This window comes from Tetrahymena thermophila, assembly GCF_000189635.1.
Source record: "Tetrahymena thermophila SB210 genomic scaffold scf_8254575, whole genome shotgun sequence".
NCBI lineage: Eukaryota > Ciliophora > Oligohymenophorea > Hymenostomatida > Tetrahymenidae > Tetrahymena > Tetrahymena thermophila.
The window spans coordinates 34,500-53,715 of NW_002476346.1; the positions used below are offsets into that span (position 1 = coordinate 34,500).

General features: G+C 22.6%; 6 protein-coding genes across 6 annotated transcripts in view; 4 read left to right on the forward strand and 2 right to left on the reverse strand. All coding sequences in view use genetic code 6, as the record gives it.

Moving 5' to 3' along the window:
* The window catches only part of TTHERM_000959820 (hypothetical protein), a gene marked incomplete at both ends in the record, with an annotated part of 18,392 nt that extends 13,802 nt beyond the window's left edge, over positions 1-4,590 (forward strand). The window contains 11 exons of the mRNA XM_012798618.1: positions 432-524; positions 791-880; positions 1,185-1,274; positions 1,557-1,643; positions 1,938-2,027; positions 2,201-2,287; positions 2,954-3,043; positions 3,291-3,380; positions 3,665-3,754; positions 4,060-4,146; positions 4,461-4,590. Of these exons, the coding sequence (XP_012654072.1) occupies positions 432-524; positions 791-880; positions 1,185-1,274; positions 1,557-1,643; positions 1,938-2,027; positions 2,201-2,287; positions 2,954-3,043; positions 3,291-3,380; positions 3,665-3,754; positions 4,060-4,146; positions 4,461-4,590 (1,024 nt within the window). The remainder of the gene's footprint in view (positions 1-431; positions 525-790; positions 881-1,184; positions 1,275-1,556; positions 1,644-1,937; positions 2,028-2,200; positions 2,288-2,953; positions 3,044-3,290; positions 3,381-3,664; positions 3,755-4,059; positions 4,147-4,460) is intronic.
* A 935-nt stretch (positions 4,591-5,525) lies between these two features.
* On the reverse strand, positions 5,526-9,798 carry TTHERM_00961840 (hypothetical protein; the record flags this gene model as incomplete). The annotated part of the gene is made up of 9 exons (XM_001020223.2): positions 5,526-6,242; positions 6,328-7,315; positions 7,378-7,557; positions 7,648-7,732; positions 7,788-7,879; positions 7,994-8,225; positions 8,595-8,801; positions 9,026-9,095; positions 9,298-9,798. 9 exons carry the CDS (start codon positions 9,796-9,798, stop codon positions 5,526-5,528), a joined length of 3,072 nt encoding a protein of 1,023 aa, XP_001020223.2.
* A 1,290-nt stretch (positions 9,799-11,088) lies between these two features.
* TTHERM_000961843 (hypothetical protein) lies at positions 11,089-13,666 on the forward strand. Its single transcript, XM_012798619.1, has 8 exons — positions 11,089-11,172; positions 11,230-11,285; positions 11,771-11,860; positions 12,082-12,171; positions 12,418-12,507; positions 12,785-12,874; positions 13,127-13,216; positions 13,487-13,666. Exons 1-8 carry the CDS (start codon positions 11,134-11,136, stop codon positions 13,614-13,616), a joined length of 675 nt encoding a protein of 224 aa, XP_012654073.1. The 5' UTR covers positions 11,089-11,133; the 3' UTR covers positions 13,617-13,666.
* A 635-nt stretch (positions 13,667-14,301) lies between these two features.
* Positions 14,302-16,830, reverse strand: TTHERM_00961860 (translation elongation factor EF-2 subunit; the record flags this gene model as incomplete). The annotated part of the gene is made up of 1 exon (XM_001020225.1): positions 14,302-16,830. The coding sequence occupies one exon, from the start codon at positions 16,828-16,830 to the stop codon at positions 14,302-14,304; it is 2,529 nt and encodes an 842-aa protein (XP_001020225.1).
* Positions 16,831-17,594: 764 nt separating this feature from the next.
* TTHERM_000961861 (hypothetical protein) lies at positions 17,595-18,059 on the forward strand (the record flags this gene model as incomplete). The annotated part of the gene is made up of 1 exon (XM_012798620.1): positions 17,595-18,059. The coding sequence occupies one exon, from the start codon at positions 17,595-17,597 to the stop codon at positions 18,057-18,059; it is 465 nt and encodes a 154-aa protein (XP_012654074.1).
* Positions 18,060-18,217: 158 nt separating this feature from the next.
* TTHERM_00961870 (transmembrane protein, putative) lies at positions 18,218-18,719 on the forward strand (the record flags this gene model as incomplete). The annotated part of the gene is made up of 2 exons (XM_001020226.2): positions 18,218-18,539; positions 18,598-18,719. 2 exons carry the CDS (start codon positions 18,218-18,220, stop codon positions 18,717-18,719), a joined length of 444 nt encoding a protein of 147 aa, XP_001020226.2.
* Between the last annotated feature and the right edge of the window lie 497 nt (positions 18,720-19,216).

Below are 19,216 nucleotides of genomic sequence, written 5' to 3' on the forward strand. Positions count from 1 at the left end.
TTTTATTTGATTTATTTTTTTTGTGTTTTCTTTATTTCTTTCTTTTTAATATAGCTAATTTTTTCATTTTCAATTTTTTATTTTATTATTAATTAGTTCATTTCTTATTATTTAATATTTTTCTTCATTTTTTGCTTCTAATACTTTAATTCCTTGCTAATAGTTCCTAAAAATAAGGACTAAAATTTCAATATAAAGACCATCAAAAATAAATATGTTTTTTAATTTTTTAAAAAAGAGATCTTAATTAATAAATGAAAAACTAAAGATTATATTTATTTATTTTTTTATTTTACAAATATATTTTTGATTGGTTAATGGCGCTTATCATTTTTAAAAAATATTTTGGTTGAATGGAAATTAAGCAACGGATCATTAGAAGGAATTAAAGTAAATAATTTAATTTTTATTTTATTTTCAATTTTAAAAAGTTGTAACAATCCAATTAGTGCTCAAGGTGCGATAGGCTTAGGTTCTGGTTTAGGAAAGTGCACTAATCTCTCAAATTTAATACTTTACCTTGGGTAAAAATATTTTATTTACTTTAGATTATGATATTTTTTAGTATATTTAATACAAAACTACTAACTATTTTAATTTATTCGTTAGCTTTTTATGAGACTTATTTTTTATTATATTTTTATTCTTGTTTATTTCTTTATTAATTTAATTTAATTTATTTTTTCATTTTCAATTTTTGTTTTTATTAGTTATTAATTTCTTATTATTTCTTTATTTTTTCTTTCTTACTAATTAAGAAACAATATAATTTTTCTTCAATATTTAAAAGTGGCAATTAATTTGGTGATTAAGGTGCATCAAGCTTAGGTTCTGGTTTAGGAAACTGCACTAGTCTCTCAAATTTAATACTTGATCTTCAGTAAAAACAGTTTATTTATTTATTTGTTTTGGATTGTTTGTGATATTTTTAAATATTATTTTAAAATTAATTTAAAACTATTTAACTAATTAATTAATACTTTTAATTTATTTATTAATTTTTTATTTGAATTTTTTCTCACTTTTTAGTCTACTTTTATTTTTCTATTTTTCTTTCTTTATTTTTTGTTTATTTAACTCATTTTTACATTTTCAACTTTTTAATTTTAATATTTTTTCTTCATTTTTTAATTTTAAAAAAACTAATAAACTCTTTATTTATTTTTTCTTCTATATTTAAAAAGGGATAATGAAATTGGTGATGAAGGAATCTTAGGTTTAGTTTCTGGTATAGGAAACTGCACTCATTTCTAAAATTTGGAACTTTGTCTTAAGTAAAAACAATTTATTTATTTTGGATTAAGTTATTTTAAGAGCAATTTAACCAAATCTTTTGATTGATTTATTTATTTATTAGATTTTTATTTGGTTTTTTATATTTTTTTTATTCTTCTTGTGTTTTTTTCTTTCTTTGTTCATTTATTTATTTAGCTTATTTATTTTTTCATTTTCAACTTTTTGTTTTTATCAGCGATTAATTTGTTCCATATTATTACTTCTTTTTTTCCTTTTATCTAATAAATTAACACTCTATTTTTTCTTAAATATTTAATAAGGTCTAATTTAATTAGTGCATAAGGTGCATTAAGCTTAGGCTCTGGTTTAGGAAAGTGTTCTATCTCCAATCTGACAATTTAACTTGAGTAAAAACAGTTTATTTGCTTTGAATTGTGATATTTTTTAACTTAAAAATGAATTTAAAATGAATAAATAATTCATTTAATTGATTAATTAATTAATTATATTTGATTTATTTTTCTACATTTTTTATTTTTTTCTTTCTTGATTTCTTTGTTAATTTAACTCATTTTTTTTCATTTTCAATTTTTGCTTTATTATTAATTAATGAATTAATTTCATATTTTTTCATTTTTTCCTATTATCTAACTAGTTAACTTACTATCTATATATCTATATTTTGTTCAATATTTCAAAAGTAATAATTAAATTGGTTCAGAAGGTGCATCAGGTTTATGCTCTGAGTTAGGAAAGATCACTAATCTCTCAAATTTGAAACTTTATCTTGGGTAAAAAATGTTAATTTGTTTTGGATTGTGGTTTATTTTAATATAATAATTAATTTTGATTTTTTTACTTGTGTTTTTTTTGTTTTTTATTTCTTTGTTAATTTAACTTATTTTTCTTTTGCTTTATTTAGTCTAACTATTTAAAAATATGTTATTCTCCAATATTTAAAAAGTGGAAATCAAATTGGTGACGAAGGTGCATCAGGCTTAATATCTAGATTAGGAAAGGGCAATATCTCAAATCTGACACTTTCTCTTAAGTAAAAACAGTTTATTTGTTTTGGATAGTGATATTTTTTAATATAAGAATGAATTTAAAACAACATAACTAACTAACTCTTTTAATTTATTTATTAGATTTTTATTATATTTATTTATTCTTCTTGTATTTGTTTACTTTTTTTCTTGCTTTGTCTGTTAAATAAAAAAAATTTAACATAAATTTTCATCTTTTATTTTATTTTTAATTAATTTGTTTCTTATTATTTCAAATTTTTTATTTATTTTTTCCTTTTAACTAACTAATTAAATATATTTTTTTTCTTCAATATTTATCAAGTGAAAATGAAATTGGTGCTATTGGTGCATCGTAATTATGTTCTGGTTTAGAAAAGTGTTCTATCTCTAATCTGGAACTTATACTTGAGTAAAAACAGTTTATTTGCTTTGAATTGTGATATTTTTTAACTTAAAAATGAATTTAAAAACAAATAAACAATTATTTTAATTTATTTATTTATTAATTTAGATTTGATTTATTTTTCTTTTATCTTTTATTTTCTTTCTTTCTTTGTTATTTTAACTCATTTTTTTATTTTCAACTTTTGCTTTATTATTAATTAATGAATTCATTTAATATTTTTTCCTTTTTTCCTATTATCTAACTAGTCAACTAACTATCTCTTTATTGTTCAATATTTAAAAAGGAAAAATTAAATTGGTTCAGAAGGTGCATCAGGTTTATGCTCTGAGTTAGGAAAGATCACTAATCTCTCAAATTTGAAACTTTATCTTGGGTAAAAAGTGTTAATTTGTTTTGGATTGTGGTTTATTTTAATATAATAATTAATTTTGATTTTTTTACTTGTGTTTTTTGTTTTGTTTTTTATTTCTTTGTTAATTTAACTCAATTTTTCTTTTGCTTTTGCTTTATTTAGTAATAAATAAATTAATTAATTAATTTCCTACTATTCCATATTTTTTCTTCGTTTTTTTCCTTTTATCTAACTATTTAAAATATTTTTTTCTCCATTATTTATAAAGTAAAAATTAAATTGGTTCAGAGGGTGCATCAGGTTTATGTTTTGATTTAGGAAAGTGGACTAATCTCTCAAATGTGACACTTTATCTTGAGTAAAAAGAGTTTATTTGTTTTTGGATTATGATATTTAAAAAAAAAACAACGAATTTAAAATAATATAACTTAACATGTTAAATAATTTATTAGCTTTTTATTTTACTTTTATTCATTTATTTGTGCTTTTTTTGTTTTATTTTCTTTGATAATTTAATTTTTTTTTCATTTTTTATTTTTGTTTAATAATTAATAAATTAATTTCTTATTATTTCATATTTTTCTTCGTTTTTTCCTTTTATCAAAATAATTAACTAAACATTTTTTCTTCAATATTAAAAAGTAATAATTTAATTGGTGATAAAGATGCATCATGCTTAGGTTCTAGTTTTTAAAATTGCACTAATATCTAAAATTTGGAACTTAATCTTGAGTAAAAACAGTTTATTTATTTATTTATTTATTTTGGATTGTGTTATTTTTTAATATAATAATGAATTTAAACAACAAAACTAACTCTTTTAATTTATTTTTTAGATTTTTATTTGATTTATTAATTCTGCTTGTATTTTTTTTCTTTAATTCTTACTTTCTTTGTTAGTTTAAGTCAATTTTACTTTTTTTACCTTTTGTTTTTTATCTTTTATTAACTTGTTTCTTATTAATTCATTTTTTTTCTTCATTTTTTCCTTTTAAAGAACTAATTAACTTTATATTTTTTCTTCAATATTTAAAAAGTAAAAATTAAATTGGTGATGAAGGTGTATCAGCTTTAGTTTCTGGTTTAGGAAAGAGCACTATCTCAAATTTGACACTTCATCTTAAGTAAAAATAGTTTATTTGTTTTGGATTGTTTGTGATGTTTTTTAATATAAAAATGAATTTAAAAAATAACTTAACTAATATTTTAATCTATTGATTTATTTATTTGCTTTTTTTCTATTGATTTATTTTTTTTATATTCTGCTTGTGTTTTTTTTCTTCTCTTCTTTGTTTGTTGATTTAATTTATTTTTTCATTTTAACTTTTGCTTTAATTAGTAATTCACTAATTAATTTCTGATTATTTCATATTTTTTCTTCATTTTTTGCTTCTAAATAACTAATTAAATATATTTTATTTCTTCAATATTTAAAAAGTGAGAATTAAATTAGCGATGAAGGTACATCAGGTTTAGGCTCTGCTTTAGCAAATTGCAATAATCTCTCAAATTTGACAATGTAAAAAACAGTTTATTTATTTGTTTTAGATTGTGTTATTTTTAAGTGAATATAAAATGATATAACTAACTCTTTTAATTTATTTATTTATTTATTACTTTTTATTTAATTTATTTTTAGTTATTTGTTTTTAAATATTATATTCCATCCATTTAAAAATTTGTTCTATTTATTTTTTAGTCATTTTCACTAATTTATTTTAAAAGTAAATTCAAGATCAATGAATTATAAAAATTGAAAGTAAAAAGTAAGTGTCTCAAATCAAAAAGATTAGTTATCTTGTAATTAAGTTCTTGGTGATAAAAAGTTGTGAAAATAGAACTAATAAATATAAAAATATTAGAATAATATTATTTATTTCATTTTTTTATATTTTGTAATTTGATGAATAAACCTAAAATAGATTATTTTTATATTTATAATTACTGTTAATTCTATAATATAAGGATATTTTAATTCAGTGATGATTATTTTATAAGGATCATAAATATTAAAATAATTTTAATTTTAAAAATTTATGTCAAATTTTAAATCTTTGACGCTTCTGACGAAAATACCCTGGTTATAATATCTTCTTCATTTATTTTAAAAAATTAATAATAAAACTTTAAAATATTGCATATTTGTATTTATATTATAAAAGATAAATATTTAAACTCAATAATTTCTTTTAATTTTATTTTCATTAATATATACCTAAAAGTCTATTATTTAAATATAGAGAGTAGGTAAAAAATGATTTATTATTTATTTATTTTTAAATTGTTTAATAAAAAATTTCATTTTATGACATAGGAAAATACTTCATACGTAAAAAATTAAATAAAAATTAGTGCAAGTAATGATTTATTCTTTTAAAATAATGAATAAATTTAAATAAATACAAAAAAAATAAAATTAATTTACAAATAATTTAATTAATTTATAACATAAATTGAATTGAATTCAACAATTTATTTCTACTTTTCAGACAATTATAAGAGTTCAAATACAACTTTTCATGGTTTGTTGCGCTTTTAAACATCTTTCTTAATGAAGATTACACCAATTTTATTTTTTAATAAAATTATTTAGTCCTCTAAAATCAGACTTCTTAATGATGCTTGTTATTTCTTGAGAAAACTAACATTCAAAGTTACTAGAGAATAAAAGATCTGCTAAAATATTTATCATGCATAAGGGAGTTGAGTTGCTGATTCCATAGCATTTTTTTGCGCTTTCAATAGTTTCTTCAATGTATTCTTAGAACAATAAATTAGCTTCTATTTTAGTTATTGATAAACGATTTGCCTTCATAATGTCTGCATCTATGTTATATTTCTTTAAAATGTGGCTTATATCTTAGACATTAATTGACTCTGTTAAAATCTTATTTTGAGGAGTAATAACTGTGATAAATTAGCTGCCTTAGTTTTCGTTTCCAAGTATGTATTCTTTTGTTTCAGGACAAGAGCATTTAGTTGGAATAGTATTTGCTGAACTAACTTTACTATTGTATTATTAGAACATCAACTCTGACTTATCAGTGCCTCGATCTTATTCGATTACTTAAATAACTCTTACTTTTTAGACATTATATGAAGTAAAAGAGTTAGATAACTAAGTATTGCAATTTTTTAAATAACTATTTTATTAGGTTGAAGCACCATATAAATTTATGACCTCAACTTAAGAAGACAATGGATTACTTACATTTATCACCTTTTTTTAATTTAATTTGGAATTGTATATTTATTTAGTTATTTTTTTTAAAAATTTAATAAGAAAAAAGTATAAAATTAATTACCTCAAAGAAGCCATTTCCCAAATATTTTTGCACAAGCAAAGGCTTTTAAGAGAAGTTACCTAGCTAATTTTTTCCACATAAGTACAATATAAAATACTACTTTGAAGCAGTATTTAATGTGTATTATGAACTATTTACAATCTGTTCGATTTCTTCAACAGTGTTTTAGTTAACTTATTAGCCATTCTAGAAGCAATTTAATGGAGTTTATTTTTCAGAAGTAAGAATAATATCTTTTTCTGTTTTTATAATGATTTCCTTTGTGTTATCACTTTTAGAAAAACCATAAAGTAAACTATCTAATTAAGAGACACATTAGAGATGACTGCAATCGAAAGTTTTAGTTGGATTGAAAATAAAGCTAAAACTAAAGAAGTCTTTGCTAATAGCGTAGTCAACTAATGTTTAAGGATTAACCTCATTTGAAGAAATTTAAGCTCTTGATTATGATAAGAGCATTGAGTAAATAGCAACCAATTCTCCATTTTTTCCAACAGAAGATTAAGATATTTCTTTGTCATCACAATTTTATTTGTTCTTTTAGAAATATTTGTAGCGATTTTAGAATTCTTAAAATGTGCAAGTTTTTATAGGCATCATTTAAATAGTTTCCCATTAACTATCACTAATTGAGAATTTTTATGAAAATTCTACAGAATAGCTTGGCTTTTAGTTTAAGAATTCCTTGCAAACTTACAAATCTCCATAAATTTCATTTTGAGAGAAAATTTTTTACTATGGTGAAAAGTGAGAAACAGCTTCTTCACAAACTCCATCAGCATTAGAGAATAATTTTTCTCCTCTAGCACAAAGCAAACACTAATTAGAGAGTGGACCTGTACATTTTTTACAAGATGGGTGACATGGAGAACATGCTTTATGATCATCGTTCCAGTAATAATCAGGTTCACATTCAAGACAAGAAGAGTCATTGCTGCAAGAAATACAATTATTAGTGCACTTCTAACATTGTTTTCTTAAGATATCCCTTTTTTAGATAAAAGTTAAGATAAATTATAATATTGTTTAAAAATAAATTTATAGAACTACCAGTATTGTTATTTAGGGCATCTGTTTTTAGCTTCACTTCTTATTTTATCTGCTTCTTCAAGATCAGATGTGTATCTTGCGCTTTTGACGCACTCAATTTACTTATTTTACTAATCTTCAGTTGACTAGCTAGGTTCGAAGTAAAGAGGGCATCTGTTGTAGCATCTAAACCTATCATCTCTATTATATTATTTGATGAGTTAAACAAACATAAATAAACAAAAATCAAAAAATTGAACATGAAAAAAAATAATGTAAATAACTTTTTACACTTTAATGAAGTAATTTAATTTAGGGTTGCATTATGTACAAAGATCAGAGGAGTCAATGCATTCATCACATGAAAAATTGCATTCTTTAATAATTAATTAGAATAAATTAAAAAATAAATTAATAATAATCAATAACACCTTTCTCAGTATTTGTTATAGGATCTATAAATGTCTTTGGTTTGAATGAAAGAGTCAAACCAAAATCTTAGATAATACAGCCTTCTTTTTAACTAGAACATTTTATTAAAGGAAATTAATAATATAAAAATGTATATTTTAGAATAATTAAATTTCTTTAACAAAAATTAAATTTTAAATTCTTTTAGTAAAAAAAATTAAATTACTCAAAATTATATCCTTCATAGCATTACGAGCATTGCAAAAAAGAAGGGCCTGTGCATACTTAACAAAATTCTGAGCATTATTCACATGTATCTCCCTAAGCAAAAGTACCCTATTAACACTGAATACATTATGTTTATGTAGTTTTGTAATTTGAAGGGCATTTATCAACACACTCACCATTAAGTAAATAAAATCCTTCTTCACATTCTTAACAAGTGAAAGATTCATTTTCTGTTTTATATAGCAAATTGAAATATAAATTAATATAAATCTTTTAAGGTTAAATAAAGAAAGAATTAATTAATATATTCTTTCTCTTTTATATATCTATTTTTAGACTTTATTTTTACTATTCTTGAAATTAAAGTTGTCGTACTATAAAGTTTAATAAAATTCCTATTTCTCCACTTTACACTTAAAGTACTAATTAATCAAGTAAGATTGATTATAATTGTAGACTTTACGTGGAAAATAAATAATCAAACTATTTATAGATTAATGAATTCATAAGATAACCATAATCTCTCATATAAATAAACTTTATAATAACTACATTTGATTTAAAATTTTCTGAAAATATAAAAACAGCAAAAAAAATACTCATATCACATTGAGAACATTTATCTAAAGGACATGTAATGCAAACTCCTCCTTATTACATATGATATCCTTCATCACATTCAATACATGAAGACAGATCGTTTGTACAAATACTGCAATTTTAACTTTTGCACATAAAACATACTTTATCGAATCCATTTTTATTAGTCTCTAAAAGTTATTTTTCAGTAATTTCGCCATATTATCCTATTAATTTTTAATTAAAATTATGTTTTTGCTTATATATTTTTCAATAATTAAAACACTGCATGTAAGTTTAAAATCTAAATAAAATAAATTTCAAACTTTAATCTTGTCTACATTTTTTTTAACTAGCAAAGTCAAAATAAATACTAATAATAGATTTTAATTTTTATGCAAATTTTTTTTTTTAAGATGATTAAAAGTAGATTAGTTAGTTAATTATTTACCTGTTACTTCGATTTAATTATCTGGATTGTTACAATTCCACAATAATTAAAAGACTTCGACATATGCTTCCTGTATGGAGAAGGAATGGTTAATACTAGTTTCCTTTATAATTTAAAAAAAAATATTTTAAATTTAATTTGTTTATTTATTTTAAATAATTTTATAGAGCAAAATAATTGCTTTATTCGCTTATTGATTGGAATAGGCATTTTTTATTTTTTAAAAATTAATTGCCAAAATATAGATTAGGAATAAAAAAATAATTATTTACATTTAAATCGCTATTTAATGCCACTATTTCTGATTTTCTGGTGCATTATTTTGTTCCCAAACAATAATAACAATCATTAAATGTACTTCCAAGCATACCAAGAATTTCATAATCACCACATGAGGATTCTTTATGAGTAAATTCTTTATATAAAAAGTATTCTGGCAAGTTAGACTTTTAATACTAAAGCTTAAACTCATCAGGTGCACTTTCAAATTGATTTTGAATTTGATGAAAGGTAACAAATTAATACAGTTTTTAATCATCTTAATCAAAATCTAAGGCTACTTCTTCGCAAGTATACAATTATTAGACTAAGTTTTCAATTTGAGCTGATAGACCTGACCCATAATTAACTGAGCATTCATTTGAGTCCAACATAAATTTTAGTGTTGGTACCTAAGCTGTGATTCCTTAAAAGCATAAAGCAAAGATAATAACTAGAGCTAGTTTATTAAAGTCACTTTCTACTTTAGGTTTAGAAAGTGTGATTTGTTTCATTTTTAAAGATTTTGATAGAAATAAATCTATTAAAGGTTAATAGCAAAACTTGAGAGTTCAAAAATATTTAATAATTTTTAGCAGTCTGTCTTATTTATATTTTATTTTATTTTATATATTATTTTTAATTCAATTGTTAATTTTTATGTTTAAATAACTAAAAGTCTACATAGTAAAATGAAATAAAATCTAAATCTTTCCAGTATTAATTAAAATTATGCTTGTTATTAATTTGTATCTATGTATTACATCAAATCGCATATTAATTATACTAAATTAGCATATTAATTATACTAAATTAGCAAATTAATATTCATTAAAAAATTGTTAGTTCTATTTTACAATATTTTACATTTTTTACTATACTTAAACATTTCTTAAAATAAACAAGAAACAAACATTTATTTATAGAAACAAACTTCTTTAAATTAATATCCTAAAAAACCCATATTTATAATATGTTTTATTTTTTAAATATAAAAAATTATTACTGCTTAAAAAATATTATTTGTTGGCATAAATAATAAATCATAATCTTCCATTTATTTGAACTATTACAAGTTAATTAATTAAGTATATAAATAGAATAATGAATCAGTAAATTAATATTACTAAATTGCTGCCTTTTTTAATTAAGGTAATTAATTTACTATTAATAGAAAGAAAGATATTATAGATTAAAAGCATAAGTGAGACATATTTAATTTCTATATCTTAATTATTTTTATACTTGAGCTAATATTAATTAAAAATTTACTCTAAATGAAGTATTTATAGATTTTGTAAGTAAATGGTGGTGAACGAACAGAATTTGAGAAAAATATAAATTTATATAATTTTTGAAAATAAAAATCTCAAAATACATACAAACAGGCTCAACTAAGGAATTGATACTCTAATATTATAATTTTAAATTAGTTTACAAAATAAAACCTATAATTCGACAAATAGTTATTGAATCCCCTGAGTTTTCCCTGCCGACATCTATTATATGGTGTTATAAAGATTCCAATCATTACTGGGTTAAAACAAAAAAATCTACTAAATAAAAATTATTTTTATAAAATTTAAGAACATTAATTACTGTATAGAATTATTTCAACACATGACAAGCTATATATCTCTAATTCTTACTATATTTTTAAGTAAACTTATTAAATAAAAATATTAAGATTAAATAACTAATTTTAAACTAACTTCTATGATCTATTCTTAAAAGCAAATTTACAAATTAACATTTGATAGTTTTTATATTTTATTAGTTATTTCTATCCATTTATAATTAATTAATTAAATTCCATCAATTACTATTCAATATCTTCGAAATAAAAAAAAATGATGTAAGAGATTAAATATTATAATTCATTAGAAGAAGTAAATATTAATTTTTTTATTAATATTCTTTAAATTAATTTATATTAATAAAAAAAGTTTTTAAACTCTTCACTTTAATCTCATTAGGATCTCCATATTAATCTGGCGTATATGTAATTTATAAATATTAATATTTTTTATATATTTTACTTTCAATTTATTCATAATATTTATTATTTTTCAAATTTAAATTCCCATTTTTTTCATTGATTTTCATTTATAAAAATATTTTTTTAGCCATTTCAACTTAATTTTCATTTTCCATTTTTAATTATTCATTTTTCAATATTAATGTTATTAATCTTCATTTTTTGCTACTAGTACTTTTAATTGATAAAAAAAATTACTTGTTTGGATTTTCATATTTTAAATTATAAATATTAATTTAAAGCAATAGAATTATTTTAATTTATTTGGTAGCTTTTTATTAAATTTCTTTTTCTTTTTATTTTTTATTGGACTTTTTTTTTTCTTTTTTCTTTAATTTAACACATTTTTTTATTTTCACCTTTTACTTTTATTACTATTAATTGGTTAATCTTGTTATTTCATATTTTTTTTTACTAATTAACTCCATAATTATTCAATATTTTAAAAGTTCGAGTTAAATTGGTGAAAATAGTGCATCAGGCTTAGGTCCTACTTTAGCAAATAGCTCTAAGCTCTCATATTTGGCACCTTATCTTAGGTAAACTCAGTTTATTTGTTTGTATTGTGATATTTTTAACTATAAAATTGAATTTAAATTTTGTTTTTCTTTATATTATGCTTGTTTTTTTCTTTTTTGTTTGCTAATTTAACTCATTCATTTTTTTCTTTTATCCTGTAGATTTTATTATTAATTTTTATATTCCTTTTTACTTTCTAATTAACTATTTAATGATTTATTTTTTCTTCAATATTTAAAAGGTCCAATTAAATTGGTGATGAGGGTGTATCAGCCTTAGGATCTGCTTTAGCAAATTGCACTAATCTGTTAAATTTGACACTTAATCTTAAGTAAAAAGAGTTTATTTGTTTTGGTTATGATATTTTTAATTATAAAAAGTAATTTAAAATAACAAAGCTCTTTTAATTTATTTGATAGCTTTTTATTTGATTTCTGTTTCTCTTTATTGTCCTTGATTTTTTTTCTTCTTTTTTTGCTAATTTAACTCATTTTTTATTTTTATTTTTATTATTAATTAATCTTATTATTTCATATTTTTCCCTTATTTATTCTTACTAATTAACTAATAAAAAAAGTTTCAATTAAATTGGTGCAAATTGTGCATCAGTCTTAGGTTCTGCTTTAGTAAATTGCACTAATCTCTCAAATTTGAGACTAGATCTTTTGTAAAGAGATTTTATTTGTTTTGGATTGTGATATTTTTAATTATAAAAATTAATTTTAAACAATAAAGATTTTTTAAAATATTTGAAAGCTTTTTATTTGATTTATTTTTCTTTTTCTTTTAATTGTGCTTTTTTCTTCTTTTTCTTTCTTTGTTAATTTAACCCATCATTTTATTCAATTTTTGCTTTTATATTTTTGATTAATCTTTTTTATCCATTTTTTCTTCTAATTAACTAAATAATTATACAATTTTTTTTTTTTTCAATATTTAAAAAGTAAAAATGAAATTGGTAATGAAGGTGTATCAGCCTTAGGTTCTGCTTTAAAAAATTGCACTAATCTCTCAAACTTGATACTTAATCTTAAGTAAAAAGAGTTTATTTGTTTTGGATTGTGATATTTTCAATTATAAAAGTTAATTTAAAACATTAAATCACTTTTAATTTATGAGATAGTTTTTTACTTGATTATTTTATAGTGCTTGTTTTTTTTCTTTGCTAATTTAACTCATTTTTTTATTTTCATCTTTTAATTTTATTATTAAATATTTATTCTCTGTTTTTTCTTTCTAATTAACTTAATAATTAAATTAAATTTTTTTCTTCACTATTTCTAAAGTTGCAATTAAATTGATGCAATTGGTGCATCAAACTTAGGTTTTGCTTTAGCAAATTGCACTAGTCTCTCAGATTTGACACTTAACCTTAAGTAAAAAGAGTTTATTTATTTTGGATTCTGATATTTTTAATTATTATTATTATTTAAAACATTAACTTTTTAATTTATTTGATTTATTTATTTTTATTTTTATTTTTCTTTTAATTGTGCTTTTTTTTTTCTTCATCTCTTTTCTTTGTTAATTTAACTCCTTTTTTTATTTTCCCATTTTACTTTTATTATTTATTAATCTTGCCATTTCTTATTTTTTCTTTCTAATAAACTTGAAGAATATTTTTTTTTTCTTGAATATTTAAAAAGTAACAATAAAATAGATGTAGAATAGAATAGAAATACTCGCACATATAAATGCACTCAGAATACATCTTAAAAATAATATTATATTTTAATTTTCTTTATTTTTAATATATTTAATAGAAGTTCTATTTGAACTACCTAAACTACCTGTTTTAGGTAGTTTGTTTTTATTTTATTTTTATTTACTCAAACTACCTGTTTTAGGTAGTTTTTTTTCTACTTGAACTACCTGAACTACCTGAACTACCTAAACTACCTAAACTACCTATTTTAGGTAGTTTTATTTTATAGGTATATTTGTTTATTATATTTGTATATTACCCTTTTAGTATATTGAGTTATTTTAATGTTTATTTTTTTTTCCATTTATTTTATAATGAAATAAGTTATAATTTCACTTATCTATGAAGTTTTAGTTTTTTTTAAATATGTATTTGATATTATTGATTATTTACTAAAAATAAATGGACTAGGGATGGTTCGTGTTGGAATTGGTGGGATGTGAACTTTAGAATCATAAGTAATGGTTTGATGAGTAACATTTTTCAAGTTTTTTCAATGAAGTAGAGTTCACATTTCTTTATTTTAAGCATTTTTTAAAATATAAATATTATACTTAAATTTATAAAATGAAACACAGCTAATTAGTTAAACTTATCATTGAAATTTTTTATAAAAGAAAATAAAAAAAATAAATTAAAAGTAATTTTTTTAATTCGTTAAAAGAGTAAATTAAATATTTAAGTATTAAAAAACAACAAATAATTATATAAATTATATTTAAAGGACAAAATAATTAAAAAATATTATTTAAGAGATCAAAGTTTATCAAGATAATTGTTGAGTTCTGGTATTTTAGCATTCAAACCTTTTCTTATTCTTATTTCATTAACAATCTTACCTGATTTCGATTCTGGGTCAAGTGGATTACCCTAGACTGCTTGCCAGTGACTGAATGAGAGAGCTGGTATTGCCTTACCTTACGTGGCTGACTTTAGAGCTTGGTCGAGTCCAAAGCTTTCAGATACAGGGATGTGGGCTTGAATCACAGAAAGTGTATCCTCATATTCTTCTCCTACAACTATACCTCTTCTCTTGTTTAGGACTGCATATATAGGTCCTTTGCTTTCATCTGGAATTTTAATATCGCATAAATAAAAGGGTTCCAAAATTTTAGGTTCACTCACGTATTAGCAAGCCTTAAATAGCCTTCTAGCTGCTGGAGTTATTTGATTGCTGCGGTGATGAGCAGGGTCAACGTGTATTACGGCATCCATTATGTTAAAGCGAATATTTCTAAGTGGCTCATCACACAAAAGACCTTCCTTAGTACACCATTCGAAGGCGGTTATTATAGAAGGCTGAATTGCAGGCATACCTTATATACCAACTGTTTGGTTTACGATGCAATTAGTGGACTCCTTTTCTAGAGGACCGAAGCACCATATACGTTTTGCATCTTCTCTTTCCCAAGAATAATCATTCACCAAACTGTTAATCGTTTCTTAGTTGTTAATTTCTTGAATATTTATTTTATTGCTCACTATTGCTGATCCTAATTCTTCATCAAGAGGTTCGCAAGTACCATACAGACGATTAAGCTTATTTGCAGTCTTAGCTAGGCAAGTTTAAGAGCTCTTTTCAGCTATTGTTTCTCTGTAAGATACAGTGGGTTGAGAAGCAACAATATTAATAGAGTTGTGGGTGAAATCATTGAGTTTTTCTAAGCAAATTTGAACATGCAATTCACCACCACCAGCAACAACATAGGAACCTGTATTTTCTTCAACTTCTACTTGAACAAGAGGATCATATTTTTGAAGCATCTTAAGACCTTCAAGTAGACGTGTAAGATCTTGTTAGTTAGGAGTATTGACAGCAACTCTCAATATAGGTGAAATCGTGTACTTCATGTTTCTGATATTATGTGCTGTTTCTGAAGTTGTAAGAGTTCCTGTTTTAGTAAGAGCGTTATCAACACCTAAGATGAGGACGGTACCTCCAGCTGGTACTGATTCGATAGGCTCATGCTGTTTACCCATCATCAAAAATGTATGCTAGATTGTTTTGATAAAGAGATCTTCTTTGCTTCCAGGTTTATAGTCAGGACCTTAGACTCTGACTTTCATGCCTTGAGATATTGTGCCACTGAATACTCTACCAAAAGCATAAAATCTACCAAGATCTTCAGTTTAAACCATTTTTGAAATATAAACCATGAGAGGTCCCTCAGAATTACATTCTCTCATTGCTGCACAAGCCTCATCACCAGCAGGTCCTTCGTAAAGATACAAACTACGATATTTCATAGCCTCTTTTGGTGAAGGTAAATGATCTTAAACCATTTCAAGTATGGCATCGGCTAAGGGTAACCAAGCCCTCATAGACCTCTTGATTCTCTCTTGAACATCAACCTATTTGAGTCTTTCTAATTCAGCTGAAGTTAGAATGGAAGAAAGGTTGAGCTTTTCAACCATCTTGGAAAGAGTTTCAATTTCTGCGTTTGAAGAGGCTGAATAGTACTTATCTAAAGGAACTAAAACGAATTCAATGAATGAGCGACTAGCTTTCTTGTTTTAGGTATTAATGCTGATTACCTCTGAGGTGAATTATTTTGTTTGAGGATTGAAGTAGTTGTCTCCCCATAATTTAGTCATTAAAGTTTCTTCCTTTGTTGAGAATTTTTGACTGTAAATTCTAGCAAAAGTCTTTAAAGTAAATCCCCAGCACTGTTTACCAGAAGAGAAAGCAACATTTCCAAGTGAGGGATCTAAAGTGTAGCCTCTAATAGAGTCATTTTCGTGCATTTCCAAAATAGAATTAACCTTTGCTATGATCTTTACTAATCTCTGATAAATATTTTCATAATCATCCTTAAGCTCACTAAATAGTCTGTCTAGCTTATTAATTACAAGAACGGGTCGTATTCGTTCTTGGCAAGCCTGCCTTAGAACTGTTTCTGTTTGAACAGCAACACCTTCAACGGCATCTACCACAACAAGAGCTCCATCAGTAACTCTTAATGCAGCAGTAACTTCACCAGAAAAGTCAATATGACCTGGAGAATCAATCAAATTAATGATACTCTCCTACTTGGTCACAGTATTTTGATAGTATAAGGAAACTCCAGTTGACTTAATGGTGATTCCCATTTCTTGTTCTTTTGGGTCAGTATCCATCATGCAGGCTTTACCAGCGTTGCTTTCTGAGATGATACCAGCTCTAGCTAACAAAGAATCAGTTAAAGTTGTCTTACCATGATCAACGTGGGCTATGACAGACATATTTCTGATTTGGTTGGGGTTCATCATGAGTTCTCTTATCTTCTCAATCTAGAGAGTTTTCATAATTTGATATTTTCTCTTAAGTGTTTTTGTAATTAATTAACTAGCTTTTTAGCTTTTATTAGTGATTGTTGTTTTTGTTTATTAAATTATATCTTACTTAATACTTTAGCAGTGTGCTTTTAAATAAAATAAATTTTGAATATTTTTTTACTAAAGATAAAATATTAAGATTTGATAAATACCGAAACAAAAATAATTAATTCTTTCAATTAAATTTGATTAGAAATTAAAAAATACAAAGGACCTTATCTTTCATCAAAAAAAGTAATTAATTTAATTTAATTTCTTATAGACAAATACAAATTAAAAACAAAAGGAAAAAAAACAACAGTTGATAAATACCGAAGCAAATAATAATAAATTCTTTCAATTAAATTTGAATAGAAATTAAAAAATAATAAGGACCTTATCATTCATAAAAAAAAGTAATTAATTTAATTTTATTTGGTATAGAAACATACAAAATATATACGAAAGGAAAAATATTAAAACTTGATAAATACCGAAACAAATATAATTAATTCTTTCAATTAAGGTATATACCCACACAAATTAAATACAAAAGATAAAAATAAATATTGAGGTTTGATAAATATTGAAATAAACATAATTAATTGCTTCAATAAATAAAAAAGGACCTTAACATTCATTAAAAAAGTAATTAATTTAATTTATGATAATAGACATACACAAACAAAATAAATACAAAAGATGTATATTATTAATGATTATATTTCAAAAAATAAATCATCTCATTAATTCTGATGGCATTAATAATAATTCTTCTTCATAGAAATAAAATACTTCTAGTTTAGTTTGATTTGAATAATAATAAATAATTCTTCTTGAATAGGATGATAGATTGGAAATAAATAAATTCTATTCTATAATTAATAAATATTTTAGTTTTATATTAGATTTTTGAATAAGGAATATCAATATAAATAATATTATTTATTGAATTCTTTTTTAGTAATAATGTTAAAAAGCAATTTATTACCTAAAATCAATCTTAAAATTTTGAAAAATATTTTTAAAATAACAAATAAATAAGTTAAAAATTATTTTTAGTTGATTAATAAAAGGTTAAATAAAGAACTAAAATATATTTATATTCAAAACGATTTAATAAACATTTTAATTATTTGGAACAATTGAAAATAAATCAAAATAAATAAAATTGCTTATTTATACTCCCTTTATTGTAAGTGGTTAGTAATGTTGTTTGATTTTGACCTTAATAGTGGTACAAATTAATTTTAATACTATATGATTGTATTTTTACTATTCTAAACGAATTAATTCTGAATGCAAGATATCTTTTGTAAGCTAGGAAAGCGAAGCTGATAATAGCTTTATCAATTTAATTACCTCTACTTTTAGTGGTATGAGTGTTCTTTCTCAAACATATGACGAAGCTATAGACACTTATAACTCTGTTTTTAACAAATCTACTTAAACTGGTGAGTCTTAAACAAATTTAGAAGGTGAATAAACTACTGGTAAAAGATTACTTGCTTAAAAAAGTTCTAATCTATCTCAACATATTTAAAAACCTATCTTCAGAAAAAATGTTGCTTCATTTGAGTTTGATGCTGACCTAAGATCTGAGTTTAATGATTCAGGACTTGTTAGTAAAGAAGATATTTGCTCAGTTGGCATTTACAGCTTCTTTAATGGTGCTTCTTCTAAGATTGTAGAGAGATAAAGTAATTTTTTTTTTTAAATGAATGAATAAAAGATAATAATCTTGTTTTTTATTAATAGCCAGAGCAAACATATCTAAAATTCTGAAATTCTATCAGTATGTACAAGAATCAAAAATAGTCTCAATAAATTAATAGATGATTTCGAAACTGTTATTACTGTAGAAAAAAATCCTCTCTTGAAAGTTATTTATAATGTAGTGAACAACGATGAGCTATAAATCTTTGATTTAATTTCTAATTTGAATAAGTTCTTTTAGCTTTAGTCAATACTGTCATCAAACTTATCAAGGATAAGTGATCATTTAAAAATATTTATTTAATTTCTTTAATATTTTGTCTTTTTTTTTCTATTTGCAACATACTTAATTAAAATAATTAGTCAATGTCTGATCAGTTAAGCCTAATTAGTTAATATCTTTATTTTATTTTAAAGATTTTCTAGTAGCAAATTAAATTTTTGTGATATGATCAACTAAGTCTTGTACATATTCCTCCTTCAAAGTTTTTTATCTACCACAATTTTTAGCTTTCGTTTTACAATCTATATTAACAACATTTTATGAAGTAACATAAACTTTTTTATTTAATATTCACATAAAACAAAAATTATAGATAAAATTAACGAGAAATTAAGTAAAATCACATTTTTGTATTTTTTAATTCATAAAAATATTTAA